This window comes from Balaenoptera borealis (genome assembly GCF_965194805.1).
Source record: "Balaenoptera borealis genome assembly, chromosome: 5".
Classification (NCBI taxonomy): Eukaryota; Metazoa; Chordata; class Mammalia; order Artiodactyla; family Balaenopteridae; genus Balaenoptera; species Balaenoptera borealis.
Window position 1 is genome coordinate 84,208,660 of NC_138862.1, and position 27,138 is coordinate 84,235,797.

Sequence of the window (27,138 nt, forward strand, 5' to 3'; positions counted from 1 at the left end):
CGTTTGCTTTCCACAGAATGGGCCAGAGAGAACCAAGGATTCAGCCTTCTCAGACGACCTACAACAAGCTTTGGCCATGATGGAGGATTTGATCACGTCCTGTGAGTTGGCTGTGGACCTGGCAGCAGTCACTGGATGTCCGGTATGTTCCATAGCAAGTGCTGGGACGTTTCAACAAAAGGCAGGCACAGTATTACAAAGGTAGCAGATACTGTGGCAAAGTTAGAGAACTGATCTGTGGGAAAGGAATTTGACTCTGGAGGAAAGTTACCTAAATCGGTCAGTAAACCTGTGCTACGAGATTCCAAGCAGCGCCTCAGCATTTTTAGGAATCTTGGGTTGTGGCCCTTGGGATCCTGAATGTTGAAACTGACCCATACTCTGGAAAAAGCAAGAACTCAGGGACCAGAACATATTGGGCGGGGGAAGGTGCTGAGGGAGTAACTTATTTTCTCACTCGTGGCACCATTAAAATATTAAAAGATTTTGCCTCTTGAGTTATATTTTCTCTGTGAAAATTACTTTGAAAATGGGTCCTAAGTGAACATCTAACCCCATTTTACATCACAGATCCCAGAAGAGGCCCAATAAGCATATATTGTACATCCCTTAATCCAAGTGCTTAAAGAAAAATACCAAAAGAGAGAGTGCTTGGGGGTTGAGCCATCTCAACTCTGGCGTTAGAGTTAATCCCGAGCAGGCCAGACCCAGGCATTCCAGGCAAACTATCCTCTATAACTGTATCATTGCCCTGGGACTGGGACATAATTAATATTCAGCTGGTTTTCACTGTGAGCTACTCTAGATTTTGACTCAGGGGTATTTTCTGTCATTGTCATGACAAATTACCCCAAACTTGGTGCCTTCGAATAGTGCAAATTTATTGTCTTACAGCTCCACGGATCAGGAGTACAACATAGTCTCACTGGGCTAAAATCAAGGTGTCTGCCTTCTGTTCTGGAGGCTTTAGGAGAAAATCTCTTTCACTGCCTTTTCCAGTTTACAAAGGCCACCTACTCACTTCCTCCGCTCATGGCATCTTCCTCCCTCTTCAATGCCAGCAATGGGGGGTTGAGTTCTTCTCACGTCATATCACTCAGACCTTCCCTTCTTTCTCTTCCACCTTTAAGGACTCTTGTGATTATATTGGGCCCAACCAGTTAATCAAGGATAATCTCCCCATCTCAAAGTCAGCTGGTGAACAACCTTAATTCATTTGTCACGTAACCTGACCTAGTCTCAGGCTCCAGGGATTAGGACATGGACATCTTTGGGAGGCCATTCTTCTGCCTCCCACACAGGGATCAAGCATTCAGAGAATTGTTGATACATGTCACACAGATAATTTCCTTCTCTTTTTTACCTTTTCATTTTTACCTGGATTTAACATACTGTTTATTGAGGTCTGGGTAGATGAAATGACCTTTCTTTTCTTGTCAGAAATCAAACCACGCAAATTAATTAGGGGCAAAAAACCCTGTGATTTTTGATTTCCCTCCCTCCTGGTTTTCCTCTGGCCAGCATCTCAGAAACAGCCCCACTGGGTTTGCTGAGATCTGGGCAGCGATGCTATTACTGTCCCCTGGGACTCCAGAATGCTCTCTGCTTACTACTGATGCAAGATTCAAGAGGGTATTCATGAACCATGGGGTGTGTGGCAGAGGGGATTGTTTTCTTGATGATAACTGTTTCCTTCTTTGGCTTAAGGAAAGTCAAGAGAGCAATTTGTTTAATCATTTGGAACATCTTTCTGTTCTTCTTTTCGTCTTTGAACACATGTCAGCTACCCCTATCAGATGTCCCTTTCCCTGAATCAAAAGAGTGTCCTGGAACCTGTAGTCAGGGCAGGAAACTCCCAGCTATTATTCTGAGTGTAAGTAACATAGGAAGAGGAAGTTATGAGAAAAGAATGATTAAAATGTGAGTAAATAGCAATCTACTCTGATTTCATTCCAAGCTGGTTTGCATGCAAATAAGATGAATGAGTTTATAGAATTTTAGAGATTTTTTAACACCAAGGCAAAGAACTTTTCTCCCCCATGAGTCCTGAGAATTACACCTTTGACATACACTCTGTGGTTTCTTTTTCACTAAGACTTTAACTTGCTTTACATCTAATACAGTAAGTAATGTATCCTGACAGTTTTGTATAATCCTACTGAATTATGGAAGAGCAGGCATTGGACTTTTCAACTTTCTGATTCAGAAACAGGTCCATGGAAAGAAGAGGTGACTCACCCCAGTCACATGGTCATCAGCCAGGACTACTTCTTGGATCTCTTCACTGCCTATCCAGGGTGCCAACCTCTCAACACATTCTTCATCTGATTCTGTTTAGAGTTTACTAACAACTCAACTACTGTTAGCTCAGATCTAATGATTCTGAGATTCTTTGCGTCAGCTTTGTAGAACTTTATCACAAGGTGTTTACCATCACATGCTGTAGGTAGAGATGAATCCAGAACTTAACTTCTTAGTTTCTCTATTGACATCCAATATTAACCTGGTTTTGTGAAGAAAAGAAATTGAACTTGGTGGGATGAATTCATAATTAAAACAACTAGAAAAAAATGCCCTTCTGATATTTACATTTTCTCCCTGTTGTGTATACTCAGTTAGTTCTTGGTTTAATTTAATCACAGAAGATTTAAGAAAAAAAATTTTTTTTATTGGAGTATAATTGCTTTACAATGGTGTGTTGGTTTCTGCTTTATAACAAAGTGAATCAGTTATACATATACATATGTTGCCATATCTCTTCCCCCTAGAAAAAGTTTTTTAAGAAAATTTGTTTTGTGGAACACTGAGATGTAATTTATTTCCCTCTCTTTACAAAAAAAAAAAGTTCCCCCCCTATTCAATTCAGTGCGTAAAATATAGATGCATTTAGAGTTCTTTTAAATCCTCGCTTGCCAGGAACATGTTCCAAGGTTGAATAGTAAAGGTTGAATGAAATATTTTATTTTCTGAAACAAATTTATGTTACTCGATAAAGGAATTATTTTTATTGCAAATTTATTGTGGGCTAGGGCCAGGTATTTTATTTTCTATTTTAGTTCCCACTTTCCTTACCATAGTGTTGGCTGCAGAGATAAGGCTGAGTAAATAATCTTGATGACTCAGTGGAATTGCCTTGTACATCATCCCACCCTCACAGCACCCATGTTAAAGGGTGATTGTGAGGCATAAATGAGGATTAAATCATAGGGCACCTAGCACTATACCTGGCACCTGGTAGATGCTGAATAAAGGGCCCCAGTGCTGACTTATTTGTGTACTTAGGCTGGAAAGGAAGGAACCCCTTTGCTTCTGGCAGTTGTAATCACAGGCCCCTCAGTCCCACAGCTTCTGCTTTTCACTTCTGGACCAGGCTTTGTGCTAATTCACTTATCCAGATGTTTCCTGCCTCTTTGTACAAGAAGTATATAGCTCTGTCCCTTTAGCTGTCTTTGCCAGGAGTGAAAACCTGGACCCCCAAAAGAAGTCTCCTTCTGGAGGCTAGTTCTCCTACGTTCACTCTCTCAGTCAGATTCTTCATTTGGTTAATGTAGTCACATTTGAAATTCTTACCTCAGAGCTCTTACCTACAAAATGTCCACACATGAAAATGGCAGCATTTACTAGATTATTTTGCCATCATTTCCCATATCAGGGAGACCATCTGACATTTCATTTGCTGATTTGTTTGGGGCAGCCCCTATGTTGTATCTCTGAGCTCACACCCATCAGATTCATCAACACACCAAAGTGATGGCCACACTATTACGTCACTAGTGGAAAAACTGGTTGAGGCTACATTCATTTCCTAGAGCTGTGATAACAAAGCACCACAAATTGGGTGGCTAAAACACACAAAAATGTATTCTCTCACGGTTCTGGAGGCAAGAAGTCCAAAATCAAGGTTGTCGGCAGGCCCATTCCTCTAAAGGCTCTAGGGAAGAATCCTTCCTTGCTTGTCTCCTGGCTTCCTTGGCTTATAGCTGCATCACTCCAATTTCTGCCTGTCGTCCTGTCTTCTCTATGTGTGTGTCTTTGTTTTCTTATAAGGACACCAGTCATTGGATTAGGGCCCACCCTTATCCAGTATGACCTCATTTTAACTAATTACATCTGCAAAGAGCCTATTTCCAAATAAGGTCACATTCTGAGATCCTGGGTGGACATGAGTTTTTTGGGAAATACTATTCAAGCCAGTTCAAGGTCATCACTGAATTAGCTTCCTCACATTGCTGAGCATTTAGCTTCATGTCCCCTCAGGCACTCACTAAATGCCAATAAATGATTCCATACTTTAGGGCACAAGTATCTGCAAGAGGTTGTACACGTAGTCTCTGGCCTTGGGACCAACTCCTGTCTGACTGGAAAGAAAGGATACATATGGTTGAAAAGATGGCCAAGGGTCATCCTTGGTCCTGTTCAGAGCAATCCCCCTACCCTCTTCCCTTTGGAGGCGGAGTAGCCTCCACACAGGCATGTGTCCTGGATGACGGTAACGTATGTACACCTGTCCTTCATCACTGCTATACAGGTCATGTGCCCTCGGCCACCACAGGATGGGCCTCAAGCATTGAGATGTCTGATCCCGTCACAAGCGTGGTCCTAAGAAAGTTTATGCAAGATGTCCTGAATGATATGTAGCCCATCTCTTCCAACTCATCTCAAAAGACCCAGCAATTCCCTTTAGTGAGCTCCAATGATGACAGGCTTACTGGAAAAGGCAACCATATAGCCTCAGGAAGAGTCAGAACAATGACAGGACAGGGCTCATGGATGTGAGAACTAAGCAATTCCAGGCCACAGCAACTCTAGGGCTTTGGCCTGGGAGGGAGCTGGGGTTCTCACCTGTGTGCTCTGCCTATACGTGCCAGGTATGTCCTCTCCCCTCACCGGCCACTGACTGGTTCTTTCCCCCCATTGGTGTCTTTTCCTCTTCCTCATAGTTTCTGATGACTTACCTTCTTCATTGCTCTGCTTCCTTATCATTTAGTCCACCTCCAGCCCTCTCATAAAGCATCTCACAGGTACAAATCTTGCTGCTTACTGCTTCCTTCTTAGTTCTCCTCAGTTCAGACAGGGATCAGATTGGCCATCTGGCACATTTTTTTTACACCGGGCCTCTGTGGTCAGGGGCTGGCCCGTCACTGGATTCACATCCTTTGGCCAATTGCTTACTAAGGTTCAAACAGCTGTGGCTGTGGGAGGGATGAGAAGTGCAGAGGCTGTAAAGGACAAAAACGTCGCTGCCTAGGGTGGCCTCTTCCGCCTCTACAGCCCACGGCCTTGGCAGACACCTTAACTCTCATCGCCCAGCCCTCTGCAGGTCATCAGAGTGTACCCCTGGGCTTGTTCCCCCGCTCCCCCAACCTTCTGGCCCCTTTCAGAATTGCTTTTAAAAGCTGTACTATGAAGTGATGCCTCCACATTCCCCAGATGTGTTATTAGAAACAGCTTTACCTAAAATCCATTCATCTATCTATTCTGGGATGCGGTTGAAGGTGGGCTCAGTATTTGACACAGTGACCCTTTATGAAGACCCATGGGAGAAATTTCTCTCACGTCTTATTAACAAATTGCCATGCTTTCCCTTAACAACTGGTTTGGGTATGTCTTTGGACATAATGAATCATATAACTCACCAGATTTCCCTCTGTACTGCCTGCTAGAAGGTCAGAGTCTAGTCTGCAAAAAGTTCACATGCTTTATATTGTATGGGTTTTGTGTACATCCTCTTCATCTTAACTGCCTTAATCTCTATTTTTTTTCTTCAGCCTAATTTCCTTGGTTAGTTTCTGTCTGCCTATAATGTATATGTTTTTATAAGATGTATCTAATTTTTGAAATGGGGTGAAATATAAATAAATTTTAAAATAGAAACTACTGATTACAGTCGTTCCTGTGGCAAAGGTTAAACATCTACTTTTGCCAGCTGCCTTGACTAAACATGTTTCCTGCACTCTATAGGTCTGAACTGTACAAATTGAATGTGTGTAAAGGAGAAAGCAATCACTGAGGGCTGGGATGGTTCCATTTGAGTGGGTGCAGGAAGGAGGTGGATAGAGTGAAAAACTCCTCACTGGTCCTCATGGACCCATCGCCCATCTGTCTGCGGGTGCAGTCAAGCTAAGCCTGTGCAACCTGCAACGGAAGCATCGTGCTTTTAGGAGAGAAGGCCTTGTGACTGGGGCTCTTATTCCTCAATGAGGATTTTATTCACTACATTTAACACGTGTAAATTTTACAAAGCAAAAAGAGAAAAATAGCACTGAAAATATGACACAAGCGCCATAGAAATGACTAGAGTTTATTGCCCTTGAAGTTTTTGTTTTTAGACTTTCAGATATAAAGTCATTCATTTTTTTAAAGGTATTCACAGTTTGTTCAATATAAATAATAAGTTATAGGGCTTCCCTGGTGGCGCAGTGGTTGAGAATCTGCCTGCCAATGCAGGGGACACGGGTTCGAGCCCTGGTCTGGGAAGATCCCACATGCCGCGGAGCAACTGGGCCCGTGAGCCACAACTACTGAGCCTGCGCGTCTGGAGCCTGTGCTCCGCAACAAGAGAGGCCGCGATAGTGAGAGGCCCGCGCACCGTGATGAAGAGTGGCCCCCACTTGCCACAACTAGAGAAAGCCCTCGCACAGAAACGAAGACCCAACACAGCCATAAATAAATAAATAAATAAATAAAATTTTAAAAAAAATAAAAATAAATAAATAAATAATAAGTTATAAAATGCACATATGTCTAGTAATAATTATCAGAAATTGTAGGGCTTTATCTCAGCTAGATGTAACTCAGGGAAATGTCTCTGTCCTGGTCCTGTTCAAATAATTTTTCCTTTTGGTGTTTTGATTCAGGGAAATAAATTCTTGATTTTCTACTTTAAGTGATATAATTTTTGAAAACTACCAGACAAAATACCACATTTCTAGATCATCACACTCCACTACCTTTAGAGAGAGCTCAGAGAAGGCCAGGTCACTTCATTTGGACTTTCAACCAGACATATGATGGTGGAAGGAGACATAGTGTGTGCCTTAGAGCCAAAAAGATGAAATAAAAAATTTGTCATTTGGAATTATCTTTGCACTGTTCACTCACTCTGAAAAATGCAGAGTTGAATGTAATTACCATTTCCATTACAGTGTTATGAAGATTAGGTCATACTAAGCTTTCTCCTTTCAGAACAAATCTCATGTTCTCAGGTTCTCATATACCTGAAGGAGAGGTTAGGATACAGATGGAATACATGGATTACCAAAGATCCATAATGCAGCAAAGATTCTGGCTCTCCCGAACATAATTAAAATATTAATTTCTTGCCCTTTTTAAGTCGTGTCTTGTATCAAAAACAAAGAAGAAGAAATGGAATTCTGCTAGCTAAAATTAATTGCAAGACAAAAATATGGGAGTACCAATATCTTCAAAGTATTGCTAACATGCTTTATGTTTATTACCTTATACAGCTGCACTATTTCCTTATATAACTGAATGATGCCATGCTCAGTGAAGGTCACAAAATTGTAGCTTTGATTAGTGACAGATTAGCCTGACTGGCTCCTATAAGATTGTAAACTTCAAATAAGCATGGTCTGTAATTTGAAAACAGACCCCTAAGAGTTCTTTCCCGTCAAGTAATTTAACAGCTTCTTTCTGTGTGTGTCTGTGTGTCCCAAAGGACGATATCAGAAAACTGGGCAAGCTGTTGATGCATGGCTCTTTCAACGTCTGGACAGTTCACAAGGATCGTTATAAGATGAAGGATTTAATTCGATTTAAGCCCAGCCAGAGGCAAATCTATCTATTCGAACAGGGAATAGTGTTCTGTAAGATACGAATGGAGCCCAGTGACCAGGGCCTGTCTCCTCACTACAGCTTTAAGAAGTCTATGAAGGTAAAGGGGTCCTATTGCACTTGGGAGTCAGCACAACCCTATGGAGAGAAATGCTGTTATCCGTATTTTACAGATAAGGAAACTGAGGTGAGGTTAACTTACCAAATGCCACACAACAGAGCGAGAATCCACACACAGGCCTGATTCCAGAGTCAGAGCTTGTAATCAGCCACTAGATAGGGCCAGCGCTGGCACAGAGGTGCCTTTGTGCTGGGTGGAGAAAAGGGACCCAATGGCAGCCTGTCTGGACAAACTAATTAAAAAGTACCCTCTTTCCTCCAGGCAGAGGATTGAACGCCTTGGAGATTAGAGCATGGGCTGGATTTCATCTTCTCAACCACGCATCTTTGCATGCAAGTGTAGGCAATATCCTGACCCTGGGGGTGTAGGAACCCATGTCCACACCAAACATTGCCTCTCACCCATATAAGAAATATTTCATAGCTAGCGATCACACGCACACACACACGTGCTCTTGTGATTAAAATTGGTAGTTTATTCATAGTACTTTTTGTTATTTTTGTTTCTTAATGGATGCTAATTCAGTTACTACTATGTAGAGATTTGTGAAATACTCAGGTATTAAAGGAGAGATAATCTTTTTGCTTAAAGTTGAAGGCTACAGCTCTGCATATGGAAACATATAGTCTGTCTTGTCCTCTGAAACAGACAAGACAAATGACACTGTACCAGGTTATGTTTTATGCTCCTTGGGGCTGTTAACAGAGGACAGCAAAACACTTGGAAGGAAGATGGAAGAAGAGAGTAATCAAGGGTAGCAAAGATTAGAGTGGCTGACAGGGATAATTTTTTAATCAGAAAAGATGGTACAGAAAATTTTCTTCTTTCTTTACAATAGTTAATGACACTTTCAATTCGCCAACTTGGAAGGGGGAGCAACAGAAAGTTTGAAATTGCCAACCAAAATGGACTTGAGAAATACATCCTACAGGTAAAATTCATGCCTTCCCCATAGGTGTCCTTTTCCCTTTCCCTATCGTGTTCCCATGACTCAACCAGTGTTTTCTATCACATTCTAAAGGTCACCCAGAGAATAAAAGTCCTGTCCAATTAATGCACCAGGTGATCTGATACTCATAGTATTTTCTTATTTGTAATTGCAGGCAGCTTCAAAAGAAATCAGAGATTGTTGGTTTTCAGAAATAAGTAAATTATTGCTGGAACAACAAAACAATATGAAAGGTAAGGTTACCCTTGCTGACTTTAGTCTGGAGAGTTATACTGATTCCAACTTTGTAGTGGGTATGGAGATTGGGGATATTGTTAAAGAAAATGCTTTGCCTAGAAAAAAACTGTGGGCACATTTTCATAGTACCTGGAAGCACCTGTGGATGCTTTAGATTGTGTGTGGGTTTTTGTGGTTGTGAGCATGTCCCTTTCACACATACTCCCACATTCCCAATTGCCAAGATCCAATTTTCTCAATCAGAAGTCAACAATCTGCAGCCCAGAGGAGGGTCTTCGCCAGAACTCAACCATGCTGGCACCCTCATCTCAGACTTCCAACCTCCAGAACTGTGAGAAATAAACTTCAGTCATTTATAAGCCACCCAGTCCATGGTATTTTGTTATAGCAGCCTGAACCAAGACAGCACACTTGATGAAAATCAGTTAGCCATAGATATAGAATTCTCTGCTGACAGTCTTTTCCTTTAAGCACTTTTGTCATCCCACTGTTTTGTGGCCTCCATAGTTTATGATATGAGTTAAGCTACTTATCTTATTAAAGATTCTTTGCATGTGACAAATTGCTTTTCTCTTGCTGCTTTCCAGATTCTCTGTCTTTTTTTTTTTTTTTAATGAAAGGGTAATTGACCTACAAAACTATGTTTGTTCCAGGTGCACAACACAGTGGTTCAGTATTTCTATACACAAAGTATTGCTATAATTTATGTCAAAAAGTATACTGCCTGGGACTTCCTTGGTGGTCCAGTGGCTAAGACTCTGAATTTCCACTGCAGGGGGCATGGGTTCAATCCCTGGTCAGGAAACTGAGATCCCACATGCCACACGGCACAGGGGAAAAAAAAAAGTATACTGCCTATGTTTTCTTTCAGGAGTTTTATGGCTTCGGGTCTTACATTTAAGTCTTTAATTCATTTTGAGTTTATTTTTGTATATGGTATGAGAAAGTAATCCAATTTGATTCCTTCACATGTAGCTGTCTGGTTTTCCTAACACCATTTATTTGAGACGCTGTCTTTTTCGCATTGTATATTCTTTCTCGCCTCCTTTGTCATAGATTAATTGCCCACATAAGTGTGGGTTTATTTCTGGGCTCTCTATTCTATTCCATTGATCTATGTGTCTGTTTTTGTGCCACTACTATATTGTTTTGATTACCGTATCTTTGTAGTATAGTTTGAAATCATGGCTCATGATACTGCCAGCTTTGTTCTTCTTTCTCAAGATTGTTTTGGCTATTCAGGATCTTTTGTTTCCATACAAATTTGGAATTATTTCTTCTACTTCTGTGAAAAATGCCATTGGTATTTTGATAGGAATTGCATTGAATCTGTAGATTGTCTTGGGGAGCATGGTCATTTTAACAATATTGATTCTTCCAATCCATGAGCATGGTATAACTTTCCATTTGTTTGTGTTGTCCTCAGGTTCTTTCATCAATGTCTTATAGTCTTCTCTCCTTGGTTAGATTTATTCCTAGGTGTTTTATTCTTTTTGATGCAATTGTAAATTAGATTTTTTTCTTGATTTCTCTTTCTGATAGGTCATTGTTAGTGTATAGAAATACAACAAATTTGTGTATATTACTTTCATATCCTGCAACTTTATGTAACTAGTTGCTTTTCCCTTGCTGCTTTTAAGATTCTCTCTTTATTGTTATTTTTTACCAATTTAATTACAACGTGTCTTAGTGTGGATCTCTTTGGGTTTATCTTGTTTGGGACTCTCTGTGCTTCCTGGACCTGGATGTCTGTTTCCTTCCCCAGGCTAGGGAAGTTTTCAGCTATTATATCTTCAAATAAGTTATCTGCCCCTTTCTCTCTCTCTTCTCTTTCTGGAACCCCTATAGTGCAAATGTTAACATGCTTGATGTTGTCCCAGAGGTCTCTTAAAGTATCCTCATTTTTTATAATTCCTTTTCTTTTTTCTGGTCAGCTTGGGTGATTTCCAGTATTCTGTCTTCCAGTTTGCTGATCCGCTCCTCTGTATCATCTAATCTACTGTTGATTCCTTCTAGTGTATATTTTGTTTTAATTATTGTATTCTTCAGCTCTGCTTGGTTCTTTATATTTTCTAACTCTTTAAAAATTTCTCTCTGTGTTCATCTATTTTTCTTTTGGGCTCATTGAGCATTTTATGATCATTACCTTGAGCTCTTTATTGGGTAGATAAGTAATAAGTATTCCCTAATATTTCTTCTGGGGTTTTATCTTGTTCCTTCATTTGGAACATATTCCTCTGTCACCTCATTTTGCCTAATTCTCTGTTTTTATTTTTATATATTCTAGGTAAGTCAGTTACATTTCCCAATGTCAGAGAAGTGGCCTTATGTAGGAGATGCTCTTTGGGACCCAACAGCCCGCTTCTCTTTGGTCACCAGAGTGATGTGCTCTAGGGCTGCCTCCTATGTGGGCTGTGTGGACCCTTCTGTTGTGATGAGGCTGACTACTGTAAGCACACTTGTAAGCAGGGCTGGCCCCCATCCCAGTTTGCTGCCAGGCTCTGCCTCTTGGAGGAGGCTGCCTACCTTCTGGTAAGCAGTGCTAGGTCCTGGCACAACTGGCTACACGGCTCAGGGGTTCCCAGGACTAGTGCCGGCCCACTGGTGAGTGGGTCTGGGTCCCGGGCCTTCTGGTGGGTGGGGCTAGATCTCTGAATGGCTGGAGGCTCATGGGGTCCTAGGGCATCAGGCCTGCTGCTGGGTGGGGCTGTGCCCCAGAACTAATCATCTAGAGGGAGGATTCCAAAGTGGCACTTGCCAGCACCAGTGTCATCATGGTAGAATGAGCTCCTAAAGATGGCTGCTGCCAGCATCTATATTCCCAGGGGGAGTCCCAGTTGCCTCTTACCTCTCTGGGAAGCTCTCCAAGATTATCAAGTGGGTCTGACCCAGGCTCCTTTCAAACTATTTCTTCTGCCCTGGGTCTTGGAGCATGTGAGATTTTGTGCATGCTCTTTAAAAGTAGAGCCTCTATTTCCTAGAGCCCTCTAACTCTCCCAAAAGTAATCCCCACTGGCCTTCAAAGCCAGACACTCTGGGGGCTCATCTTCCCGGTGCAGGACCACTGAGCTGGGGTGCTCAACATGGGACTTGTACCTCTTGCTCCTTAGGGAAAACTTCTGCAATTGTGATTATACTCCCGTTTGTGGGTTGCCTATACTGCTTTTGACTATACTGCTTCTCTGCCCCTCCTACCCATCTCATTGTGGTTCCTTCTTTATATCTTTAGTTGTGGAAAATCTTTTCTGCTAATCTTCAGGTGGTTCTCATCAATAGTTGCTCTGTAAATAGTTTTAATTTTGGTGTGGCCATGAAAGGAGGTGAGCTCACAGTCTTCCTACTCTGCCATCTGGGCTGTCTCTCCTTTCTTTGTCTTTTGACAGTTTGATTATGTTAGGTATAGGTGTGGGTCTCTGAGTTTTTATTTCTTGGAGTTTGTAGATCATCTTGGATATATAGATTAGCATTTTTCATCAAAGTTTGGAAGTCTTTGCCCATTATTTCTTTAAGTATTCTTTCAGTCCCTTTTTTCTCTCCTCTGGCATTTCCATTATGCTTGATATACTTGGTATGTTGATATGCTTGTTGGTGTCCTATAGGTCTTTAAGTCTCTGTTCATTTTTTTTTCATTCTTTTTCTTTCTCTTCCTCAAATTGGATAGTTTCAATTGACCCATATCTAAGTTCTCTGATTCTTTCTTCTGCCTGCTCAAATCTGCTATTGAGCCACTCTAGTGAATTTTTCATTTAAGTTATTATACTTTTCAACCCAAAACATCTATTTGGCCCTTTTTAAATATAATTTCTCTCTATTTATATTCTCTATTTGATGAGATTTTGTTTTCATACTTTTCTTTAGTTCTTTATGTATGGTTTCCTTTCATTCTAAACATTTTTTTTTAAAGCTGGTTTAAAGCCTTGGTCTGTGAAGTGCAGTATCTTGGCTTCCTCAGGGACAGTTTCTATTGACTGCTTTTTTTTCTGTGTATGGGCTATACTTTCTTGTTTCTCTGCACATGTCATAATTTTTCTTTGAAAACTGGACATTTAAAATAACATGATATGGCAACTCTGGAAATCAGATTCTCCTCCATCTCCAGTGTTTGCTATTGTTGCTATTTGTTGTTGTTGTTTTTGTTTATTTACTGACTTTTCTGAAACAATTCTATAAAATCTGTATTCATTGTCATGTGTAGCCACTGAATTCTCTGCTTGGTTCATGACTGGGCAGAGATTTCCTTAAACACCTGAAACCAAAAAGCATTCCAGTCTTTGCCAAGGGGCTCTGTGGATTTTTTTTAAACAAATTTATTTATTTATTTATATTTTATTTTTTGGCTGCATTGGGTCTCCATTGTTGCACACAGGCTTTCTCTAGTTGCGGCGAGCGGGGGCTACTCTTCATTGCAGTGTGCAGGCTTCTCATTGTGGTGGCTTCTCTTGTTGTGGAGCATGGGCTCTCGGGGTGTGGGCTTCAGTAGTTATGGCACACGGGCTCAGTAGTTGTGGCTCGTGGGCTCTAGAGCTCAGGTTCAGTATTTGTGGCACACGGGCTTAGTTGCTCTGCAGCATGTGGGATCTTCCCGGACCAGGGCTCAAACCCGTGTCCCCTGCATTGGCAGATGGATTCTTAACCACTGCGCCACCAGGGGAGTCCCTCTACATGGATTTTGAAGCACACCTTCAATATTCAGCCAGACAGGTGACAATTCCACGTTAGCCTTCACTTCCTGTTTGTGCAGAGCCTCAAGATCAGCCAAGGTGAGAGCATAAGCCCTGCTAAGATTTTTCCTGAGCATGCACACAACCCTGGGCATGTGCACAGTGGACTTCTAGATTCTCAGGAATATTTGGAGGTTTTCAAAACCACTATGGATATCTTATTCTTAAGTTTTTCCTTTTAAACTTATTGATTAGCCTATTTTTGCCCCAGCTGATATCCAGTGCCTCAAGCAGCCAAGAAGTTAAACAATCACCCTGGACATTTTCTATAAATGCCCCTGGGGAAAAGGCTTTTCACACTGAGCAAGCTCTTAGTTGGGTTAATAAAGACAGCCTTGCAAGTAGGATATTCCAGGGAATCCCCAGACAACTCAAATAATGACAATCTACTGGGAATGAGACTTTGAAGGAGCTCCAACCCTGTTCTGTCCCTTCCTACAGGTGCTAGCTTGCTAATTTTCACCATGATTGCAGGCTGTTGGCTTCCAAGGCCACCACCGAGAAGAAGGGGTGAGATGGGACTAGGGCAACTAAGACACCACAGAGCTCACTGGTCATACTGAGATTCATCCATTCTTCTTGAATTAATGCTCTCCTAATTGCCTTTGTTTAATTTCCAGCATTCTGAAAATATTGTGTCTGACTATTTTTGTCAGTTTTTTCCATGCTTTCATTGAGGAGAGAATTTTTGGAGGGTTTTTTTTTCCCTGCACCATTTTCACAGATGTCACTCACTGTATTCCCTTTAATCATTAAAAATCATCTTTGCATAGGCTTTACCCTTTCACATTTGTCTTCTCAAGTGATATTAGATAGGAAAATCCACAACAAGCTTCATCAATTGAGTTCTAATATCTCCTTCAGGTAATGTTGCTAGGGTTAAGAGATGCTAGTCTCATGTGGAAAACCTATCTCCTATCATTTATACTGGCAACGATTTTTGTTGTTTACTAAGAAAAATTATGTAAATGTGAAAAGATAAGTTTGTCTTCAGAGACTTAGCAGGAATGAAACCATTTCACGCTCTTTCTGTGTATTCTCTGATCATGAACTAGTCAGGAGGATGTGAGGGTGGGTGTGAGTCGTAAGATGAAGAAAAAGATAAGAAGTGTGATTGGAAAAACCACCACATTGGTTTTCAGTTACAACCAAGTGGCCTAATTTCTCGATTTGCTCTGTAGGCCTCTGCCAGGAAATGGTAACAAGATCATGTAGTTAATTTTAATTTATATGAAGGTAAGATTGGAAAAAAACTATGACTTAATTTTGCTTTTGAACTTTTAATAGTATGCTAAATATTTGTTACAGTAATGGAATATGCGTGCTCTGGGGGCATAATACAGAAACATATAACAACCCTAGTAGAAAAAGTTACTTATTTTCCCCAGAAACAAACATTCTAATAACAATATTGTTCTAGAAATCCTTACTCCCTAGACCAGTGTTTCACAAAGGGTGGTTCAGGGACAGCCTGCACTGGAATTACTTGAAGAGCTTGGGTCAAATGCAGATTCTGGGTCCTAGCCTAGAACTGTAGAATTAGGATAGCCAGGGCTTATGCCTGGGAATATGCATTGTAGCTTATTAAAGTTTCTGAGCAGAGGCCTTAAACTACAATTTTTAAAACAGTTTTATTGAAAAAAAATACAGCTTTATTGAGGTATAATTGACATAATAAATTGCACATATTTAAAGTATACAATTTGATAAATTTTGACATATGTACATACCTGTGAAAGCATCACACAATCAAGATAATGAACACTTATTTCACCCCCAAAATTCTCCTCATGTCTCTTTTTATTACCTTTCTCTTGCCCCTCTCTTACCCCCCTACAGCTCTCCAGGTGATCACTGATCTCATTTCTATCACTATAGATTACTTTGATTTTTCTAAAATTCCATAAAGAAAATATATAGCATGTACTTTTTTTGGCCTAGCTTTTTTTTTTTTTTTTAATTTATTTTTGGCTGCGTTGGGTCTTTGTTGCTGCACGCAGGCTTTCTCTAGTTGCGGTGAACACCCTTCATTGTGGTGCGCGGCCTTCTCATTGCGGTAGCTGCTCTTATTGCGGAGCACGGGCTCTAGGCGCGCAGGCTTCAGGAGTTGTGGCACGCGGACTCTAGAGCGCAGGCTCAGTAGTTGTGGCGCATGGGCTTAGTTGCTCCGCGGCATGTGGAATATTCCCAGACCAGGGCTCGAACCCGTGTCCCCTCTGCATCGGCAGGTGGATTCTTAACCACTGCGCCACGAGGGAAGTCACAGCATAATTATTTTGAGATGCATTCATGTTGCTTTGTGTAGCAATAGTACATTCCTTTTAATTGCTGTGTAGCATTCCATTGTTTGGATATACCCAGTTTACGTATCCATTTACCTGTTAATGAACATTTGGTTTCTTTCCACTTTTGAGGGGCTATTCTGGATAATGCTGCTATGAACATTTGAGTACAAATCTTCTCATGGACTTAGGTTTTCATTTCTCTTGGGTAAATACCTAAGAGTGTAACGGTTAGGCCAGATGGCAGGTGCATGTTTAATTTTTTAAGAAATGGCTAAGCTATTTTCCAGTGTGGTTATACCATCTTATACTCCCACAGCAGTGTATGAAAGTTCCATTTGCTCCACATCCTCACCAACACTTGGTATTGTCAGTCTTTTAAAATTTTAAGCCTTCTAATAGGTGTGTAGTGGCATGTTACTGAGGTTTTAATTTGCTTTGATTAATGGTTGAGCGTCTTTTTGTGTGCTTCCGTACCATACATGTATCTTCTTGTTTTCTTATTATTTAGTTTTGAGAGTTTTCTTTAATATATTCTAAATACAAGTCCTTTATTGGATATATACTTTGCAAATATTGTCTTTCAGTATGTAGCTTAGCTTTTCATTCTCTTAAGAGTACCTTTTTAAGGGCAGAAGATTTTAAGTTTTATGAAATACAATTTTTAAAAAATTATGGATCGTACTGTTGGTGTTGTGCCTGAGAAATATTTGTCTAAAGGTCACAAAGATTTTCTCCTATGTTTTCTCCTAGATGGTTTATAGTTTAAGTTTTACATTTAGGTCTCTGATCTATTCTGAGGGGTTTTTATGGTGTATGGTATAAAGTGTCAATCAAAGTTCAATTTTGTGCACATTAATTGTTGTTCTACTACCATTGTTAAAAAGACTCTTCTTCCACCAATTGACTCTTTATGTAAGTGCATCTATTGCTGGATGCTGTATTCTGTTTAATTGATCTATTTGTCTGCCTTGACATCAGTACCTTACTATCTTGATTACTGTAGCTTTATAATGTCTTAAAATCAGATCATTTGAGTCCTTTGACGTTGTTTTTCCTTTTTAAAGTTGTTTTGGCTATTCTATATCCTTTACATTGCTGTATGTAGTTTAGAATCAGCTTGTTGATTTCTATAAGAAAGCTTGCTGGGATCTTGATTGGGATTGTGTAAAATCTATAGATCAATTTGGTGAAGTGACATCTTAACAATATTGAGCTTAATCTACAATCTAGATTTTTAACTAGATCACCCTGCCCTTCCCTGCCCCACAGAAAAACACGTTTGTTGTAAGGTCATGGCATTTATTCAGTTAATAATTCAGAAACACATTTCTTAAGTCTTCCTCAAGTCCTAGCACTGTGTGCTCTAGGTTGTGACAGGAATGTAAAATATAGATAAGAAGCAGAACCAGACGCTAGCAAGTAATTTAGATTAAAAAAAAAAAAAAACTGAACTGTAAGATCAGCCCAGAGGTGTGGTCCCAGCCCCTTCCTTTCACAGGCAGGGCAACTGAGGGCCAATTTCACACAGCTTTCCTGCAGCAGGACCAGGTCTCCTGAGCCTGGCTCACCAAGCAGGGTCTGATGAAATGTCACTGCGAGTGATGCCCACAGCAAGGGCTCTAGGAATTCAGAGGGGCCTCCGCGCACTGTGGGTGAGTGAGCGGGAGTGGGGCCTTGGGCTGGTCCCCGAGAGATGAGACTCCAGGGCAGAACGCAGACTCAGGGGCATCAGGCGACAGGGGAGGGAGGCTTCAGAGGTTGCCAGATCAGGAGCATCAGGACCTCACCCCTGCCCAGCACTCACACAGCTCTGACACCCACGCATTATCACCCCAGTTCATTCCTACACCGCCCGACCCCACCTTCAGCCACCGGGACTGCTGGGCACGATAACTCCGGGACCTCTGGGAAAGGCCTCTGGGCCCCCAGCGACGAGGGCCTCTAAGGCGACAGGACGGGCCCTGGGAGCCACTGAGGGTGTGGAGACAGGGCCTCTGGAGACAGCCAGGCAGAAGGGGCCTGTGCCCAGAGGCAGTTACAGAGTCAGAGAGGCTCTGGGCTGGGAAGAGAAGAGCGTAACCCGACGCGTGGGACGTGGTGGTGCAAGTCAAGGAGGGCGGCAGGCCCTGTGGTTTGGGACAGCCTCCTCCCGTGTGGCCTGACCCCGTGTGACAGGGAGGCCTAGGGACACTGGGAGATGAGGCTCACCGGGCAGGGGCTCTGGCGGCAGGCGGCTTCGCAGGGGCAGCACGGCGCGTGGTACAAGGCAAAGCCCCTTTGTGGCACAAGCCATCGTACAAGGCCGCAGGCCCATCCTAGCAACTGGGCAGCTCGTGCCGTCACATGCATAATAAAGGTGGACCCACGAACCTTTGAAATCACCGAGCTGCCGTCGAGGGAGCATGTTCAGTGATGACTTGGAGCCTGGCTTGAGAGGTTCATGGGTAGAGTGGAAGGAAATGAGGTTGAGAGAGAAGGAGGTAAGCCTCGAGTATCAGTTTGGGTTTAATGCAGGTGCAGGCGGTGAGGGACACTGGAGGTTGAGACCTGGTGCTGTTCTCACAGCTGGGACAACACCCGAACAAAGAATGTGATTCTCATCCTGTCCCAGAAACGCATGATGTTTGCCTTACCAAGCCATGTAATTTGGGCTCGGGTGGAAAAAGTGAGCACTTAATGGGCCCATTGTTTATTTCTTAATTCAGTGCTAATGGAGCTAACTGTGGAAACGTGGATGGACTGAGAATCAAGGCACACAGGGGACGCAGCAGGATGGGCAGAGAAGTGGGAGGGGTTGCCAAGGCCAAGTAAGCCAGGACTGCAGAAAGGTTTTCCAAATTACTAAGAAAATAAGACCAAGATCTACACACTTTCATCAATTTTTATAGTATTCTGTGTGTACATGTGTATAAAATCAACATGTAAAATCTATTCAAATTGGCTTACATTTGAGAGTGCTGCGTTTTTTTGTTTTTTTGTTTTTTTCATTTCAGGCCGGGGGAATATACAGTTTGAAGTGAGCACTAGGTGTGTACTGATTTTTTTTTTTTTAAACAAGTGTTAAATGTTGCAGATAGTTCCTATTGATTCTACATCATTGCTTTCATTGATTTTCTTCAACACTTAGCTTATTACAAGGGATTTCCAATTAAATTTTAATTTAATTTTTCTAATTAAAGTATATTAGCTCCCTGACCCCACTGCCAGCCTAGGGTATCTTTCCTAATGCTTGCTTGCTGAGTTGCAGTTGAGTCATACCTGCCGTTCTGAAACCTCCCGTAAATGCCTTTGCTTCTGGCTGTTTTCTGGAACTTTCCTCTGAGGACCTCCAATTCTACTCCTATTTTCACTTGACTGCCCTGCCTCCCACTTTGCATGTTAACTGGTTCAGCTTCCCTCATTCCACCCAGAACTCTCCTGACCCTCATTGTTCCTCTCTTCATTCCTCCCTGTCTGGAGGAAGATACACGCAGGGTATTCTTTCAGGGTTCAGTTCTCACTGGTGCTCCTTACCCCATCTATTCCTTAGAAACTCTCCATCTCTGATTCCTCTCCCCCTCCAAGGCACTCAGGACGTACCCCATAAATGCTTGTTGAAGAAACCTGTAGCCTGTGATCCAGTTCAGGTACAGCCTGCTTAGTTTTTTAGGCTCATTTGGCCTGTTCCTAATAGAGGCACCCCAGGCCCTAAAACAAAGAGATGATAGTGATGGCAAGGGGTGAGGGCTCTGGTGGACAGCTGAGTCTCCCTCCTCTCTGTACCCACTCCCTTAAGGAGTACCCTATCACAGCATTTAATGTGCTGTATTATAATTTTATGATGTGTTTAAGTTTTCCTCCCCATTAGACCATGAATTTCCTCTAGGGCATAGAGGTTGTCTTATTAGTTTTAGCTTCCCATGGGCCTCATATTATACAAGGGCCTGGCACTCATGTAAGTGCTCAGTAAATATTTAGTGAATAAACAAATTAAAAAACTGGTTGAATAATCACATCAGGCTAGCAGACCACTCTGCAAGCAGAGCTAGGAGGTGATGAGGGTTAGCTCAGGGCACATCTTATTCATCTCAGACCTCCAGTGCCTAGCAAGTGCTTATTTGTTGAGCACTTGAAACAGCTTTTGAGACAATGAAAGGGGATTCCATCTCCTCACTTCAGATTTGCAGCCAGTTAGGTGTTAACTATATAATCCAGCAGGTGGTATCCCTTGAACATTCCTTTGCTGAAGGTCACCAGAGAGCTGGGGCAATTCTATACCACAGGTAGAGGAGGAGGAGGAAGCAGGTCCATAAGGCTTTAGCTGGGGATAATCTGGTGTGAGCCAGCACCACTTCAACTAGTACAGAACTAGTGTAGTGAGGTCATGTATATTTCTCTAAAGCAAAGGCAGTGAAGTGGAATTTGCACCCTGGATTGAAAATATGGAAAGAGCTACCAGTAGCAAGGAAGTCTCAGTCCCTAGCACATGCCAGATTAAAGGTAGGATCTGATGGGAGAGTGGGGCATGAAAGCAATGGGGTGATACCAGCTGCTTAGAAGCTGAGGAAGACATTGCTGGATTCTCAGCCCTTCCTTAATTATGTGAGTAAGAAGAAAGGTATAAAATCAGCTTCCTGCTATTCATTTGCATAGATCCAGTTAGGCCAGAATTAAAATGAAAGGCAAATGTTTCACATTGAGAAGTAACTTCCTCTTTGGAAGAGCTGTCCTCTTAAGGAAATGGTTGTAGGCTAAGAGCATTGCCAGAATGTCCCTGCTTTGGAATGAAGACACTGGATGGGGGCACTGTATTTCTTGCTCTATCCAGGGTTTATGGACTTCATCTCCTCCCAAAGCTTTCCTTGGAAAGGTTAGGAGCACTTGATCAGGGGTTTCCTCACAAGATTTCAGCTCTAACTTCTTTGTGTGTCAGTTTTCTGGTAGGCAGAATTGGGCATGGGATCAAAAAGAAAAACAAATGTGGAGGCATTTTTATATTTTGTATTTTAATGACAATAGATTATGTGTTTATGGGGCTTGAATGTGCTGTTTTGGTTGTCATCTTTTCTTTCCTTGACTATTTAAAGATAATCTTTTCCAAAAGATTATGCTTTTACCACTGCCCATAATCAAAGTATTGGGAATTTAGTATTTGAGACTTTGGTTTTAGATTATCATGTGATTAGTTTGGTGGGACATGTAGTATGTCTTCAGGTATACACTTTATTTGGAAAAGGGCTCTGAAAGGAATTTTAGTTCAAAATACATTTATTGAGCACCTATAAACTACAAATTCCTTGTCATTAAGGAAACATACACAGACCACCCCCTACTCCAGCACAAGGCTAACTAGTGTATGTTTCCTCTTCAGACTTCTAGAGCCTTGGATGCTAATGAGCAGGATATGGCAAATTAACAGGAAGACGACCACATAATTAAGAAATTGAATTTTCAGTACTGGTTAACAAATACTAATGGCAATGCCATTTAATAAGGCTGTTATTCTCAATTAGGGTGTGTATGTGTGTTATAAAATTGTATATTTGAAAAATGAAAAATTACCTATTTTCTTCTTAGTACAGACTAGGAAAAGTAAGGCTTGAGAAAAATTGTGGCTGGTGAGAGTTCATGAAATTCAGTCCCTAAATTTTCTTCACATGATAAGACCTGTTCCTTTATGTAGCAGAATCTCTGTGAGATATGAAATATTTGTTTTGTTTTCCTATGGAGACGTAATTGGCTTGTGAAAAATGCTTTTAAGAAAAGATAAACAATATTTTCATCTCTTAAATAATTGGCTTTATCCCCCGATACTGTCGCTGATCAAGTCATACTTAGCTTCCCGCTCAACAGTGACTCTTCAGATTATCAAGGACTATTAGAATATTGGGCTTATCCACCTTGTATCATAAAATATGTTTTGTTCTTGAGGTGTTTAACTCCTTTTTCATGTTCCAAGAATCCTTTGAAGAGACCTTTAAAAGACCCTTTGCTTGAGGACAGAAGGGCCAACATTGGTACAATCTACAAATTTGCAGATATGAGCCAGTTAATAAAGTTATAACTCCTCCTTTACCCAAAACATAAAGATGTGGATTGTCCAGGTGCTTTCTTTTCTTCCTTCTATCTCTGTCCAGCTAATTCAAGGTCATCAGACTCAAAGGCATGAGGTGAACAGAGGAATAGCTGACATTTAGTTACGGGTATCCTAGTCTAGGCTTGGTTGTAGACTGTGTCCATATATGTTTATGTGTGTCTGTGTGTATCTGTTTGTGTGCACACATGCATGCACACACCTTCAATGCTAGGAAAGCAGGCAGCTTTCAGGGGACAGAAAGACAACATGGGAGTAACTGTTAGGTCGATGTGAGCTTTGGTGACTTTTTCACTAGTTAAGTTCACAAAAAACAGTCAGCTCTTCAAAAGATTGGCTGATACCTCAAAAAAACTGAGAGTTACATTGTAAATGTAGTATAGGACACTGAAAATACCAAATGCTGGTGAGGACATGGAGCAACAGGAACTCTCATTGCTGACAAGAATGCAAAATAGTACAGACAGTTTGGCAGATTCTCACAAAGCTAAAGATAATCTTACCAGATGGTCCAGCGATCATACTCCTTGGTATTTACCTAAATGACTTGCAAACTGTAGTACATCCATACAATGGGATATTATTCAGCAATAAAAGAAAATGAGCTATCAAGCCATAAAAAGTCATGGAGGAAACTTAAATGCATATTGCTAAATGAAATAAACCAATCTGAAAAGGTTACATGCTGTATGATTTCAAATATGACATTCTGGAAAAGAGAAAACTATAGAGATAATAAAAAGATCAGTAGTTATCAGGGGTTAAGGGTAGGGGATGGGAAATGAGTAGGTGGAGCACAGGAGATTTTTAGGGTAGTGAAACTATTCTGTATGATATAATGGTGGATGCATGACATTATGTATCTATCAAAACCCGTACAATATCATTAATCATTAGAGAAATGCAAATCAAAACTACAATGAGGTATCACCTCACACCGGTCAGAATGGCCATCGTCAAAAAATCTACAAACAGTAAATGCTGGAGAGGGTGTGGAGAAAAGGGAACCCTCTTGCACTGTTGGTGGGAATGTAAACTGATACAGCCACTGTGGAGAACAGTATGGAGGTCCCTTAAAAAACTAAAAATAGAAAGAAAAAAAAAAAACTAAAAATAGAACTACCATATGACCCAGCAATCTCACTACTGGGCATATACCCTGAGAAAACCATAATTCAAAAAGAGTCATGTACCACAATGTTCATTGCAGCACTATTTACAATAGCCAGGACATGGAAGCACCCTAAGTGTCCATCGACAGATGAATGGATAAAGAAGATGTGGCACATATATACAATGGAATATTACTCAGCCATAAAAAGAAACGAAATTGAGTTATTTGTAGTGAGGTGGTTGGACCTAGAGTCTGTCATACAGAGTGAAGTAAGTCAGAAAGAGAAAAACAAATACCGTATGCTAACACATATATATGGAATCTAAAAAAAAAAAATGGTTCTGATGAACCTAAGGGCAGGACAGGAATAAAGACGCAGACATAGAGTATGGACTTGAGGACACGGGGAGGGGGAAGGGGAAGCTGGATGAAGTGAGAGAGTGGCATGGACATATATACACTACCAAATGTAGAATAGATAGCTAGTGGGAAGCAGCTGCACAGCACAGGGAGATCAGCTCGGTGCTTTGTGACCACCTAGAGGGGTGGGATAGGGAGGGTGGGAGGGAGATGCAAGAGGGAGGGGGTATGGGGATATATGTATATGTATAGCTGATTCACTTTGTTATACAGCAGAAATTAACACAACATTGTAAAGCAATTATACTCCAGTAAAGATGTTTAAAAAATAAAATTAAATTTAAAAATAAAATAAATAAATAAAAACCCCACACATGGTAGTATAGTAGAGGCTGTTGAGACCTCATCCACATCCTTTTTATCAGTCAGTTTCGATCTTCAGCTGACCAGAGTCATCCAGCCAAGAAATGCCTAAGAGCTTATGGCCTCCCTCAAGGGCAGCTTGGCTGGCTGGTACAAAAGCCAGCCCTTCTGCCTCAAGATGGGACACTTGTGGTGCCATCCATATTCCAGCATTTCTCAGGGGATCAGGCAGATGCTGGACCTTGGCTGAACCCTCGTCTGCATCTGGCTTCTTCCTTGCTCTGTCTTCTGCCCTCATTGCCTTACACATTTCAGCTGAAAGCCCTTTCTCCTTAACTCGCTTGTACAGTCTGCTTCTGGGAAACCTGACCTAAGACAGTTAGTACCCGGAGAGGTCCTAGAAAGGATGGGATTCTGGTGTTGGGTCACTTGCTGGCCAAATGGCAATGAGGACCCCATTGCTAGTGGTAGGTGGAATGTTGGAAGTGCTGGTCCCTGGCCTATGTAGCAGTTCAATTGCGAAGACCTTCCCTGGTGGTGACCTGGGATCAGATACAGGCAGACAGGGATGCACCAGCTCGTGCAATGTCTCTAGCATTTGAGAGGTTTAGGGAAAGTATTAACTATCAGGAACATGGAACTGGGTGGTTATTGCTAAGCACCACTGATGCACTGAAGAGAGTGAAGAAAGTGACAGCCTCAGATTAATCGCCAATTTAAAGCACAGTGTGAGAATCAGAGGGCCTCCTTTCCAGTGTTCAGCCCCTCATCGCCTACAGCAGAGGGCAGTACTTGAGAAAAGGATGAATTCTCAGCCTAGGCAAGTCTGCTGCCTTATTATTTTGGGCCCCTAGTGCCAATAGATGAAGCAGGCAAGTCAGGCCCTGATAGGGAAGATATAGGACCCTAAAACTGGAGGATATCTGGGTACATGCCCTTGTTCCCCTGGGCTGGCAGAAGTGGCCCACTCCCCCTTGTTGAAAGATTGGCCCTTCTCCTCCCCGCAAGATTATGCAGAAGTCTCAGATGAGACATACAGTAAGTCCCCTACATACCAACAGTCAAGTTGCAAACTTTCAAAGATGCGAAAGTGCGTTTGCGTGTCCAATCACGTAAGTTAGTTCATGTGTCTGGCGTACATTGTCACGTGCGTACATCCTCTACAAGTGGTTGTGCTTTTGTGTACTTTACTGTACAGTACTGTAGAGAGTACAGTAGTACAGTATCTTTATTTCAAGCCCAGGATGTCTGGAAGCAAGTGTAAAAGCAGCAGTGATGTAGTTGGTACTGCTAAGAAGTGCCAAGCGGTAACAATGGAAACAAAAGTGAAAATAATTGAGAGAGTGGAGCGACAAGAGGAAGAAGTAACCGAAGAACCGAAGAGATTCACGACGCAGGAAATGGCAAGATTTTCTTTGTCTGAGGAGGCACTGTTAGCTTTTGAGGCACAGGGCCCGAATGTAGAATGGAACACAAAGGTTGCAGCAGCCATTCAGAATGCAATCCAGTGCTACCGTGTCACCTATGATGAGAAAAATAGAGCTACTACCCAGATATCACTGGACCATTTTTTCAAGAGGGTAGATGGAATTGAATCCAGCAAGGAACCAGAACCTGTGCCATCAACATCAGGCGTGCGTGAACTTGCAGCTTGCCCTCCGTCTCCTATTGCTGATGATCCTTCACCTCTACCATCTCCCACCTCTTCTCCCTCCTCCAGTCAGTAACTCTTCTTGCCTGTTCACTCGATGCCAGCCCCTGTATGCCAGCTGTTGTACTGTACTACTGTACTTTTCAAGGTACTGTACCGTAAGATTAAAATTGTTTTCTTTATTTTTTGTGTTTGTTTTTTATGTATTATTTGTGTGAAAAGTATTATAAACCTATTACAGTACAGTACTTGTATAGCCAATTGTGTTAGTTGGGTACCTAGGCTAACTTTGTTGGACTTACGAACAAATTGGACTTAAGAACACACTCTCAGAACGAAACTCGTTCGTATGTAGGGGACTTACTGTACGAGACAATGCTTGCCCTCCTCAGGATACATCCCCACCCCCTTCCCAATCCCCTTCTAGAACAATAACCAGCATCAAATTACAACGTAATCTGACTGGGGAAGAGGCACATAGACCTACGGACATGAGCTCAAAATGTAAGGATCTTTGTGCCACGCTGTAATGCCCCCCCAGAGAACATCCATTGCAGAGAAGTTACCAAAGAACCAAGCTGACTAGATGACTTGGCCAGGAGGTGTCAGCCAGCTTCATCCTTGGCAACCCAGTACGTGCACAATGGGCTCATAAATGGAGAAGCTTTGGCAGCAGAATGGGAGGCTGTGCATGGGCCTAGCAGCGTGGGCTCCCTGTCGTCAAGAGCAATCTAGCTACTGCCACTGTTGACTGTCCAACCTGCCAGCACAGAGATCCATGCCGAGCCCTCAGCTGGATACTATTCCTTGAGGAGAACAGTTGATTTCATCAGATCCTCCAAGCTGGAAAGTACAGTGATTCACCCTGAACGGGATTGACACATGGGCCTTTCCTGCCTTCAGTGCCTCAGTCTGCAACACTGTCCAAGGATAGAACATTGTTTTGATTGGGGGACTCACTCTGTGGCAAAAGAGGAACAGCCATGGGCATGTGACTACAGGACCAACCCACTGGTCCTACCACATATTCAGAAGCTGCCGACCTGATAGAGCCATGGAATAGCCTCTTGAAGGCAAGGGTGAGCAGCAGTTTGGACCTGAGACTGAGGGGTTGGGGTGCTAACCTTAGGATGCAGTATATACCTTAAACCAATGGCCACTTTATGGCACCAGGACCCCAGTAAGCAGAAAATATGAATCTGGGAGCCAAAAGGTTGAATGAGTTGTGACCTTATTCATTATCACACTACTAGTGACCCACATGGGGAATCTGTCCTCCCATTCCTGCAACTTCAGCCTCAGTGGGTCTGGAGGTCTTAGTTCCCAAGGGGGACATTTCCACCAGTGGACATAGTAAGTGTCCTACTTAACTTAAATCTATGTCTGCCACCTGCTGCTGCAGTTGCACTTAGGTTGTACCTTTAAGTCATCATCTCCCTCCCACTCATTCTATATCCCCTTCCCCCTCAT

The 27,138-nt window shown here is 42.1% G+C and overlaps 1 protein-coding gene and 1 long non-coding RNA gene across 2 annotated transcripts in view; one reads left to right on the forward strand and one right to left on the reverse strand.

The window, feature by feature from the left end:
- MCF2L2 (MCF.2 cell line derived transforming sequence-like 2) overlaps positions 1-27,138 on the forward strand; it is a 255,131-nt gene that overhangs the window by 210,436 nt on the left and 17,557 nt on the right. The window contains 4 exon segments of the mRNA XM_082393922.1: positions 17-142; positions 7,679-7,894; positions 8,754-8,846; positions 9,019-9,097. Coding sequence (XP_082250048.1) covers positions 17-142; positions 7,679-7,894; positions 8,754-8,846; positions 9,019-9,097 — 514 coding nt within the window.
- LOC309629803 lies at positions 52-7,705 on the reverse strand. The gene is made up of 3 exons (XR_014245225.1): positions 6,739-7,705; positions 3,872-6,408; positions 52-2,503 (listed from the first exon to the last, which is right to left on the reverse strand). It is a non-coding gene; the product is annotated as an uncharacterized lncRNA (long non-coding RNA).